The sequence below is a fragment of the Coptis chinensis genome, chromosome 5, assembly GCF_015680905.1.
Source record: "Coptis chinensis isolate HL-2020 chromosome 5, ASM1568090v1, whole genome shotgun sequence".
In the NCBI taxonomy this organism is placed as follows: domain Eukaryota; kingdom Viridiplantae; phylum Streptophyta; class Magnoliopsida; order Ranunculales; family Ranunculaceae; genus Coptis; species Coptis chinensis.
The window spans coordinates 48,340,619-48,352,414 of NC_141460.1; the positions used below are offsets into that span (position 1 = coordinate 48,340,619).

Below are 11,796 nucleotides of genomic sequence, written 5' to 3' on the forward strand. Positions count from 1 at the left end.
ATTGCTCTTTTTTTTCCTGATAATCCTAGATGAGAAATTTAGCCTCATAAAATCTAACATTATTTTTTCCCACAGGACTGCAACACCTACCTATTGCATAAATTGGAATGGGTATTCACCCTGTTGCATCAAACACATGTCTCAATCAAAAATGCCCAAGAGAAATTAGTATAAGGTGTTTGCATTGGCTCGACAGCAGGGTACCACCAACCTTATAGTCCATCGAATACAAGTGGATTGTGGAAATTGATGAACCTCCTAAAATGAATTGAGAAGTATAAGAGTTGGCATTTTTTGGAAGATCATCACTGAAGCTTGACCTTATGGGTGGTTGAACCTTGTATAGGTTTAACTTAATGCATATTTCGTTAATACTGTATTGTTGTGTATTTTATTTTCTCAAAGTTTTTTACTTTATCTGTACAAAGAGTAGACACATATCTAATGAAGTTTATTGTAGGTGATACTTGACAACATCTGTACAAGTTGCTTGCAAATTGTAAGCATTAAGCAGCTCCTTAACCATTTATTGTGTCTTTGTATGCAATATATTTAATTAAAGAGGTCTATTTTGCAAAATACATATACCATTGTCAAGTTTCTAGACATATTCCATGATTTAAAAAACTATACCAATAAGCATGGCCACTAGAAATGTAGATCAATTGAATCTAATAACATCATTGACAATTAGCTATATTTTTTTTATTGAAAAAAAAAATCCTACTAAAGTATCTAAATATGTACTGTGTTGACCATAAGAGCTCATATTAATATAATTAAAAATTATTCAATTAAGTAAAAAACTACAACTACATGTTAAAGTTGACATGTCTTAGGAATATATGTTTTTTTTTTGTGAACATTAAACAAATAATATTGAGTAATTATATAAATTAACTTTCTTTTTCTAAGAAACATAAAGACAACTGTGCCGAAAGCACGGGTTATACCTAGTAATTTAATATAACGACACCCGTTTGTAGGACGGGTTCAAAAACTAGTATATTTCAATGACTGAATCAATGCAAACTCTTTATATGGCTAATTCCCCACCTTTACACACATCATTGACCTCAATAATAAATGCATTACAACACTAGCAGTAGGAAATTATGTGGTGTAAAAAAACGGATTCGACAAAGAGACAAGAGTTCCAAACAATAACATAGTCATAGATTGTCCTAAATCTAAATTGATATGTGTTTTAACTTTTAAGCCAGGACTCTCTGCAAGTCTGCAACAACACCAACATTATTCCATTTTTTGTACAAGATCGAACAAACGACCCACAAACTAAACTTTACAGACTATATCGGCTCCTATTTCATGCTACTTTAAAACGCATGGAAAAACTCAAATAGAATATCATAACAAAGATGGTACCACAAATATGAAAAGTTTCCTTCAATTTTGAAACTTTAAATTCACACTTCCATTACCTTACCAATAGCAAAGAGAGAGAGAGAGTTGGTAGCGAGAAGAAATCGAAAGATGCTGAGGTTGAAAGATCAATGGAGAACAATAGTGGTAGGTTAGGTTGATAATACTGTTCTTAAGTTCTTCGCGGTCATTTTTTTTTTCTTCTCGTGTTTTTTCTATTCGTGTATTTTCTTTTATTTTCTATGTATGGTCTAATGTAGATCGAAATCCATTGCCTTCCAATCGATACTATTATCCACACTTTTGGGGTTGGGCCAACCAACTAATAGCATACGATCTACAGACCTGGGCCCAAGATATAGGAACCAAACATAATAATAAGGATAGTGCACCCTAACCCATGAATAGGCGGGGCTATACAGGCTACCAAACAGGCCCTAGAAGATTGCAATTTCGGCCTTATGTTATTTACGTCGTCGTTTCTAAAAGCAAGGAATTTGACCAACCCAACCTACTTGTATTGGCTTTGGGTTGACATATTTTGGTCAGGCTAGGACTTCAAAATTTAAAAATTGACCAGGGCTTGGTTCAGTTCGGATTGGAGAGTTTGAAACTCGGGTTAGGCCTCAACCCAACCCAACCCAACCCGCCCGAGTTCCACCCCTAACTTATTCTCCCGGTCAACTCAACTCAGTTAGATGGATTCATTGTTTGCGGGAAAGAAAAGAAAAGGAGAGATGAGTAGATTGGCAGTGGGAGTGATGGTGAGCATGTGGGTAATTCCAGTATTGTTACTAGTTAATCATATTGTCCCAGACCCATACATGGTAACTGTCTAATCTCTTCAGTGTTGTAAGAGTTTATATTGTTTTTTAACGATACTAATCAACGCCAATTTATATTTGAATTTGCAGGATGAGATATTCCACATTCCTCAAGCACAACAGTATTGCAGAGGCAATTTCAAGAGCTGGGATCCCATGATCACTACTCCCCCTGGCCTGTCAGTTTCTCTACACTTCTCTACTAAGATACTCTCAATCATTATGAAAAATATGATATGCATGTTAGAATAAATACAATTAAATATTAATCATTTTTCATACTGGCAATTGTTCACTAAAACGGGTCCTTGGGTGTGAATGAATACATGGAATTAGAGGATGCACTTTTCTTGAGACGTATCTGTTAGATATTATGTATGTTATGCATCAAGTGTAACACAAATGTGCATGCCACTTGTCTTATTATGAAACGCTTGCTTCTGGAACTAATTGGAAATTGTTTTAATAATTAGATCAATGTGATTAACCAGTATATGTTTTTCTGTTCAGAAACAATGATTTATAGTTGCACATGAGCATAGATGTGGACGTTCAGATGTATGATGCGGAAAGCTAGGGTATAAAGAGAATGTGAATTGAGGATTTTTTAGAGAGGAAACGAAACGTAGTCCAGCTGTGTCTCATTTGACTTAATTAAGTTACTAAACATAGTTCAGTTAAGCTTGGCATGGATGATGAATAACATGATAGACGGTTACTTAAATATTTCTTTTCCCTATGTGTCACCCTACGAGAATCCCAGATTCCTATTCTACAAGTTGTACTGAAGAAAATTTATTTCAATGGTTCAAGCTTGTATTTGAAAAACATTAACTACTTTGGGACGAGAGATAGATGACCATGATCAATACTTATACGGTGGTTTAGTATTAAGAACTTGGAGATTGGAATCCAGCAGTTTAATCTCTAAGACAGGAATGCCTTTGTTCTTCCTGGTATTTGGTCTTAATTAAATCTGTAGCTGGTCTATGTTTTGCAGTTGCTAGTCAGCGACGTAGTGCCACAATGTGCTTGTGAGACATTTATTCCAAATTAGCAATGTATTCTATAATACTGATTAGATGAAGCTTGTCATTTTAAATCTATGTTACACGTGTTTTCAAATTACCTAGTATCCACTCCAAAACTACTTTCTTGAATGTAATTTTCTGTCAACGCTGTGATGCATATATGGGTAAATTCTTTCATATTAGTGTCTGTTTCTTTAACAGATTGGTTGTTAGTTATACATATATTTTCGCATCACTTTGAGTCTATCTATAACAGTATCAATTAAACTGCGTTTGTTGAACTTGTAGAGTTTGTTTGGATTTGTTCTAATTTCTAGTGTTATAGAACATATTAACTGGGAGGTGTCAACTATATTAGCTTGTAAAGTTTGTGGGAATTACGACATATGCAGGTTCACAACCCTGAACTGTCATCAGATTCACGATGCAGATATTGTTACAGCAATTTTTTTTAATTTTTTTCTGCTTTTCTTCTTTTTATATGTTTATGCTTTCTTATAACTGTTGCAGGTACTTTCTTTCACTTGGCCATGTTGCTTCTTTGTTTCCCGGAATGTTTTGTACAGAGTTAGTTTCTTCATTTTCTGAAATTTGCACTGCTGCAACTCTTCGCTCAATGAATGGTGTCTTGGCTGTCATCTGTAGCCTTCTTGTATATGAGATTCTTACCCTGTCAAGACCAGCTCTTAGTAGAAGAGATGCAGCTTTACATACAATAGTCTTATCCTTGTACCCACTCAATTGGTTCTTCACTTTTCTGTACTATACAGATGTAGCTTCACTAACCATAGTGCTTGCTATGTACCTTACTTGTCTGAAGCAGCGTTTTCAGTTTAGTGCACTGGTAAAGTGGTAAATGCAACATTCTTTATTCCCTTGGAAACATGGATAATATACTTGTTTCATTTCTGAAGGATTATGAACTTTCTATATAATCGTCTTGTTACTTTGCAAGTACATCATCCTAGAAGCATCAAAGATGGATAGTATACTTAATTAATTTTGATTATTTTCTATAACATATATTATCCTAGTTCATTAAGGGGATCTCAAGTCTCTGTTGTTGTATTACCTCCTCACAATCAATGAATTTTCCTTTAGCAGAGTGTAACTTGTCCTCTGACCAAGCTCTAGCAATATTCAGTCACTTTGTTAAACTAGGCCTTCCTTTTATCTTTGCATAGTGAAGTAGGTCATTTATTTACTTAGGCCAACAGGCTGGAATCTAGTTTTTTTAAACATTTTGTAACTATCTTTGAAGATAAAAACTATCTTTGGATGGATATAGATTGACCACCTCCCCCCCCCCCCCGGAACCAATATTACTGTTTTTCTTTTTCAGTTGGGAGTCCATTCGGAGTGAGGATTGTAGTGTAGAGGCATTTTTATTTTTTATATTTTTCGTGTTTCGATATTTTGTTTTTTTTTGCTGTTTTTAGTTCTTCTTATGGTTTTCTTTGTAGCTGCCACTTTTTTCCTATCATTCTGTAGGAAGTTAATTTTTTGCATCTTCAAGTACATGCATACATAGTGGTTTAATTGGAGTTTTTTGTATATTAAGAACCTAAATAAAGAAATGAACATCTGGACAATATAATGAATTAACGTGGTAGTCTTGGTTTTAGGTCTTTTGGATAGTTGAATGGAGATTATATGTATTATCGAGAGATAAGGAACAGACTAACAATAAGAAGTTCCAAAGAGAAAAATTGTGAAGTTTCTCAGTTCCACTGAACTTGGTTTCATTTCACTTGGATCATAAGAGCTTTTATGTGTAAACAGAGATTCTTAGAAATTGGAACTCCTCAAAGAGAGGGAAAAAAAAAATATAATATATATATTATATCATCGTCAAGTCCATGTCTGGTCATAAAGGGCATCAGGGGACATGAGCTCATTAATAAAATAGCCCTAATGGGTTGCTAAAATCTACTTTTACACGAATTTTTTTGCCACTCCGAAGTCCAGACTAACCTAATATTCTCACCTTCTCTGCAGCTTGCAGCCTTGGCAATATTGATTCGGCAAACAAATGTTGTGTGGATGGTCTTTGTTGCTTGCAGCGGGATTCTTAATTATATATTGCCCTCACACTGCAAGGGACCTACTCAACCAGATGATCATTTTGTATCAACCAGTAAAATTGAAGGATTGGTTGACAAAAAAAGTGTGAATGTAGGCCCTTTGAGAAATAGGAAGTCTGATAGTTCTATTGATGCTGCCAACCATTCTGTGTCCACGAGTACCTCTTCACAGCATCTTGTCCCAGGTTTATTTATATTCTTCATAACTGTAGTTTGCCCAGCTTTGTTGATGTTATGCATTTTTATTAGCTGTCTGTGTAACTGTAGTTTGTTCCATATAGGATGGGGTTATATGTGCTTGTATAGCTCTTGTACTTACATCAGCTATGATTTCCTGATGTGTGTTGTAAAATGTCATCTCATTTTATCTATGTTACATGGACATGCCATATTTTAAAAATAATCCATGTCGGATACGTATCCATGTGTCCGTGTCGTACACATATTGTATATGATTGAGCTCAATTTTTAATATTTTGCTGTGTCAGACACTTCGTATCTGTGTTGGATACAGACACACGTATCCGTGTCAATGTAACTTATCATTTTATTAATCACAAACTTGCTGCATCATTTGTTTTAGCTCTTCTTGTTTTCATTTGTACATCAGCTGATATATCTCCATCAAGTTCAGATCCAGTTCGAGTGGTTTACCATCACCAAGTTGATGAGAAACATCATGGGCATAGGTTTCCAAGTTAGCTATGCCCTATCCCATTTTTCCTTTTCCTTATAGAAGTAGAGTACCTGAATCAGATTGAAGAAAAGTAAGATGATGGACACTCTGTAGCTTGTTTACTGTATACCTTTTTCTTCATTGTTATAACTTGTAACTTCTCTAAATTATAGAAAATAACAAATATCTCTACTCCTGATTGGAGTCATAATTATGTTTGACATGTGCAAAATTAGTTTGGTGGTGATACTATCTATTGGAAGAGTTCCCTTTCTGTTAACCGAATTTTCCATATACTTTCCTGAACTTGCTGTAACAGTCTAGTGTGCTACAGATTTCATATGTTATTGTTTTTGTCTTGGCCAAAATGTACTCTGTAGTCTGTACAACAAAATAACATATTCTAATATGAAGTAATGGTAAAAAGTCGCATACCAGGCTTCTAAAACTAATGACTGTTTAAGTTGATTTCTCGCGGGAGTGATATTGTAGTGGTGGCTCATAGATGCTTTCCGTAGCAGGTATCCTTGATGAGGTCCAGATCATTCTTTTGAGGCTGTGGCTCTTGAAGTGGGAAGTTTTGGTGTCATTTGGCCCATTCTTTGTGGTATTGTTGGCCTTCTTCGCTTTTGTCCGTTGGAATGGAAGTGTAGTTCTTGGTACTTACCATCTATATCTTGTTCATTTATTCTTTAGTTGGAGTAAGCTTTCCCTGACACTGTACAAATCATCCAATGCAGGTGCCAAAGAAGCGCACACAGTCTCTCCACACTTTGCACAGATAATGTACTTTGGGCTGGCTTCTGCCATGGCTTTGGCTCCTTTCAGTTTTGGTTTTAGCCAAGTTGTAGGGCTTTGTCGGTTGCTCTGGAGTAACAAACTACTGAGTTTCTTTCAAATACTTAGTGGCCTTACTACTGGATTCTTATTTGTGCATTTTTTCAGGTAAGGTGGATTCACTCATAAATCTAATTGACAAAGTTATTTTAACACTTGCTATGTTTCAGAATTTTTAAGTTGGTTAATTATGTGGGATGCCACCCACTTTTTTGTTGCTACTAGAAGAACAGATGCAGGGAATGCCTTCTGGAACTTACTTTTTCTAACATCTTCCAGAAGGGTCTCAATTCAAGAATGTATTGGTTGAGCTGTTGCAAGTATTTATAAAACCTACCTATGACTTGGTCCATGATAACGTCTAACACTTAGGAGTAAAACTCTGAAGTCCAAGCCTAGTCTGGGAGGCATACAGAGATGTAGTACTTGTAGAAGTTTATTTTGCTGCAAGCATTCTCAATATGTTATCCTTTTGTTATCTTCAATTCTACATCATTATTAGGCATATGGGTGCAAGATGAATGCCTGGCTCCATTGCATCAAGGTGATGCTTGATATCATGTCATAATAGTTTGAAAATCCTCATTTTCCATTCGTCCTAGTTGTTTCCTTTATTTGTTCTATGCTTGATTCTTATGCAAGTTTGTTTGTCAATGCAGTATAGAGCATCCCTATCTTGTTGCAGACAATCGGCACTATACCTTCTATGTTTGGCGAAAAGTTATTAAATCTAACTGGTTAACAAAGTACCTTCTCCTCCCACTCTATGTGTACTCATGGCTTTTCATCTTCAGTATCTTAGGTAAATGGAGAACAATCTTGTCGTTAAGAAAATAGTATGTCTGGTTTATTTCTATTGAACAAATTGTTTCTGTCATTGCCAGGGAAAGTTCGAAAGAATGTCTGGTTGGTGTTATTTTTCCTGGCTTGTGCAGCTGTTCTCATTCCCACTCCACTGATTGAATTCAGATATTATACCATCCCGTTTTATTTCTTAATTTTAAATTGTCAAATCAATGATAGCAGAGGATGGTTCATCATGGGGTTCATTTATACTGCTGTGAACATCTACACAATGACGATGTTTTTGTTTCATCCTTTCCACTGGACCCATGAGCATGGGACGCAGAGATTTATATGGTAGATGTTTCACAGGAAATGTCGCTGAGTGCACTCTGTCCTGGAGATAGCTCTTATAAGGAGATAGTTCTGCTCAATCTCATTGACTTATGTCAATCTTTTGGCAGCTATGCGCACAGGAAGAGCTTCATATTCTTTGGCAATTGGCATCCTATATGCTGCTGTACAATTTTATCCGGCTGTTACTAATACCAGGTTCTCTTAATCAGCCATTCGTTGAAGTTATTCTCAGTTTTATCATTTAGCCCTTGTAAAAAAAAGGTTGTTAGAAAAGTTGTTCTTCCAAACAATTGTTTTGCGAGTGAAATTAATTGTATAGGATTTTAAGGGACAATTGAATAGAAGCTTGAAGTGTTAAACAGGCATACAGTGCAGTGGCATATATTGACCTTTATTTCTTAGTTGGATACTTGGATATAGGGACCCAGTATTTTATGAAGAAGACGAGCAATATTTTCAATTACAGAAGTCACCCGTCTGCATCACTTGTTCACCAAACACTGACCCTAACATCCTTGCAGGCCGTGTCCATTTGTTCGTCTAACAGACTAACACTGACCCTTAACATCTTTACTGGATCTCATCTCTAGTAGAAACTAGGGATGCACAATTATGATGGTCCTGAATATTGAACGGATGATGAAGTTCAATTGAGTTTGCTGTGTCGGGCTTGTCTGGAAAATGATCCTCTGGAGGGATAATGTTCTCTCTACAACTTGTTTAGAGCATTTTTACGTGAGACACTATCCTAGCATCAAACACCAAATTTTCAGGAGAGACACATGATGAAAAACAAAAAAAAAACACCAAATCGGCCAAAATTTGGTGTTTGTTTTAGTGTTGTATTAAATCTCTCTCGTGGTTTTTTGAACACTGCATGGGTTTGGGCTAGAGTGTGGGTTTTAATCACGCGGTGATAGATTGAAAAAGAGAAAAAGAAGAAAGAAGAAAAAAGAAAGTTGATGTGCGAGAAACTGTATGGGCTTGGGCTTCTAAGGTGGGCTTTTGTAGCGCGGTTTTGCGAAAGCTGCGTGGGCTATACGGTGCAGATGCTCTTAAAACCTATAATTTCAGAGTTGGTTGTATTCTTTGGAACTATTAGAACTGTTGGATTTTTGTTGACTTGTCCTGGACCAAATTGCAACCCTCTGAGTTGGTTGTTTTTCCTTGAAGATCAAAAACTGATCTTCATTAAAATAGAGTACGGGACCTCCCTAACCTTGCTAACGAAAGTTGTCTGATCCTGAGATTTGTTTGTAGAAACTGAGGTTTATTGTAACTTATGCTGTTAAGTTAGTTGCAAATCTAACATCCAGAACAAATTACGACATAAGTTTCTAATTGGCCTCAAGATGATATATCATATTTACCTGAGTTGTTGGGTGATAGCGGAGGACACTTGGTTTTAGTATTTTACAAAAACAATACATAAAACTAGCTAATCTGCCTGTCCTATGGCTAGGCTTACTACTATAGAGATTAGACCAGTTAGCAAATACATATTTTGGGTATGTTTGTTATCTGAACGATGAACATATGGAAATAACCTGCAATGAATTAGACTGAAGTGATCGACCAATCGAACGCTTTCAACAACAAATTTGAACCCATAATGAAGAAATATATCCATAGAAAAATAAGAACATTGGTTTGCTACATATTTCTGGTTAAAAATGACAATATAAAATCAATTGTATAAAATGAAAAATAGAGGCAATTAAGCAATTCTTGCAAACAGAGCATTCTATAAAACTTTGTAATATAAAGGACATTCATGCCGAAAGGTACGGTGGAAAATTTGTATGTGGGATGTGTTTCTAGTATATCCACAATAAGAAAAAAACTGATCATTAACCACTCAAGAATAAATTAAGGATCATAATAATTAAACCTATTGAAAGAAGAAAGCAAGCCAACAAAATAGAAATAAAAATCCACTTACATGATTTGAGGAAAGACATTAATGTGTTAAGATGAAAACCAACTAAAAAACCTCTGTTCAATTTTTGGCCTGCTAAAGAAGAAAATACTGATAGCTTTGAGATCAGCCCTGAGCAGTCTATTTGCACCTAAGATTCAACACTCTTGGGTAGCAAAATAAACTAATAGGCTGATATGCATGATTTAGTAATTTTCATTATCAAAGCATGACTATTATACTTCATACTTTGAGGGCTAAATTTGACGGGTTTAAGAAATTTGGAATGACCATAGGAGCTTAACTATGCAGTGAGGGTTCTTCCCAACTTGAGCCAAATTTCTTGACTGTGTCATACAATTGCAAAGTTAGAGAGTCAAATATCAAGGAGATCCATGGACTTGTGGAAACTTGTGCTTTCATACCTCGTTTTCAGACACAAAGTTTGCACTTTGCTGATTTTAGCAAGGATGATCTCCTAAGCATAGGTGATTCCTTAATCACAGTATTCAAAAAATTTCTAGTACATACTTGTGCTAAACCTAGCATTATAAACTTTAGCTTATCTAAAACAAATATGCATTTCAGTTAATAATCAATAAAAGAGCCTCACCCTCGTGCTCAAATTTTTCCTTGAGCTTGAATTGTTAGCAGGCAAGAGAGTTTGTGAACCATCTAACATCTGTAAGGGACCACCATCAGACTTGAATCAATAAGGAATTCAACATGGTTTACTTAACAGAAAGATACTTTTGAAGTTCAATAGAAAAATTCAGGATTATAACAAACAATGACAAAAATAGGGGATATCACATAAGAATTGATTGTTACGTCACCTGGCCAAAAGGAATGCACTTGCTGCATGGTACATGACCACTTCTTATTCCCTTCCGAGGCTCTAGTGCAGTCCCATCAAACCTGCAAAGAAGATCAATATCACTAACGAAGCCAACATACAAAAATATATTGCAAGGACAATATAAACCAATTATTGTAAGCATAGAGGGGAACCAATAAACAACCATACCAAACTACTTTGAATGAGTATGTGATGTCATGACAATAATTTAAAAGATATGATACCTGGCCTTTCCTTGGGCATCTATATGTTGATATCTCTGCTCTTCAATGTTTCTTTTGACCTAGAACATATAATATTAGCAACAACCATATGCATGTGGGTAGTACATGACACTATAACTGAAATAATCATACTAGACCATTCATAGACTGAACTTCAGAAAGATAATGTTCCTGGTCCTAATGCAACCCTTACTTTTATTAATTCAGCAGAAAATGATATTATCAAGGATAGCGAACAAACAACAAAGAAGGAACCCTCACCAAAAAAGACGATCACGGAATGACTTTTACATATACTCTAAAAATCGACTACAAAAAGATTTTGAATTGTTCTAATCAACTTCAACCATAGGTCTCAGGTCTCACATGCTAACAATGGTTGCAAAAGTAGATCAAAAATCAAACTATCACCCAAATAACAAATATAAGTATATACCATATGGTTATGAAACTTACTAAACTAAGCCTTTTGATTCTGAACTTCTGATGGAATAATTGATGAAACCCTTTTAATCCAATTGGGTGTATAGTGAAGCATTTGCATCTATATATATCACCCTCCTTAAGATTACTATGAGTTCTTTGATGGTCGAAATTGGTCTTTGAATCACTTCACCTTTTGCGATTCTATTCACAACTGATTGTTCGAGACGGTACTGTGTTGGGTTTTTAGGAATCTGGAATTGGTATGAGGAGTTCTACTTAAAACATATTTGTTGGAAAACCTTTGGCATGAATTGAATTTTTTTGGTAATTAGATGATTTGTGATTAAAAGAGAAGATAGCTGCTAGGTACTAAAGAGAGAAGCTTCAACCTTGA

At 35.4% G+C, this 11,796-nt stretch overlaps 1 protein-coding gene across 1 annotated transcript; it reads left to right on the forward strand.

Moving 5' to 3' along the window:
• Positions 1 to 2,055: 2,055 nt before the first annotated feature.
• Positions 2,056 to 8,382, forward strand: LOC147497748 (dol-P-Glc:Glc(2)Man(9)GlcNAc(2)-PP-Dol alpha-1,2-glucosyltransferase-like). The gene is made up of 8 exons (XM_086560075.1): positions 2,056 to 2,210; positions 2,298 to 2,386; positions 3,749 to 4,082; positions 5,237 to 5,507; positions 6,520 to 6,657; positions 6,739 to 6,943; positions 7,495 to 7,637; positions 7,720 to 8,382. Exons 1-8 carry the CDS (start codon positions 2,082 to 2,084, stop codon positions 7,977 to 7,979), a joined length of 1,569 nt encoding a protein of 522 aa, XP_086416201.1. The 5' UTR covers positions 2,056 to 2,081; the 3' UTR covers positions 7,980 to 8,382.
• The last annotated feature ends 3,414 nt before the right edge of the window (positions 8,383 to 11,796 follow it).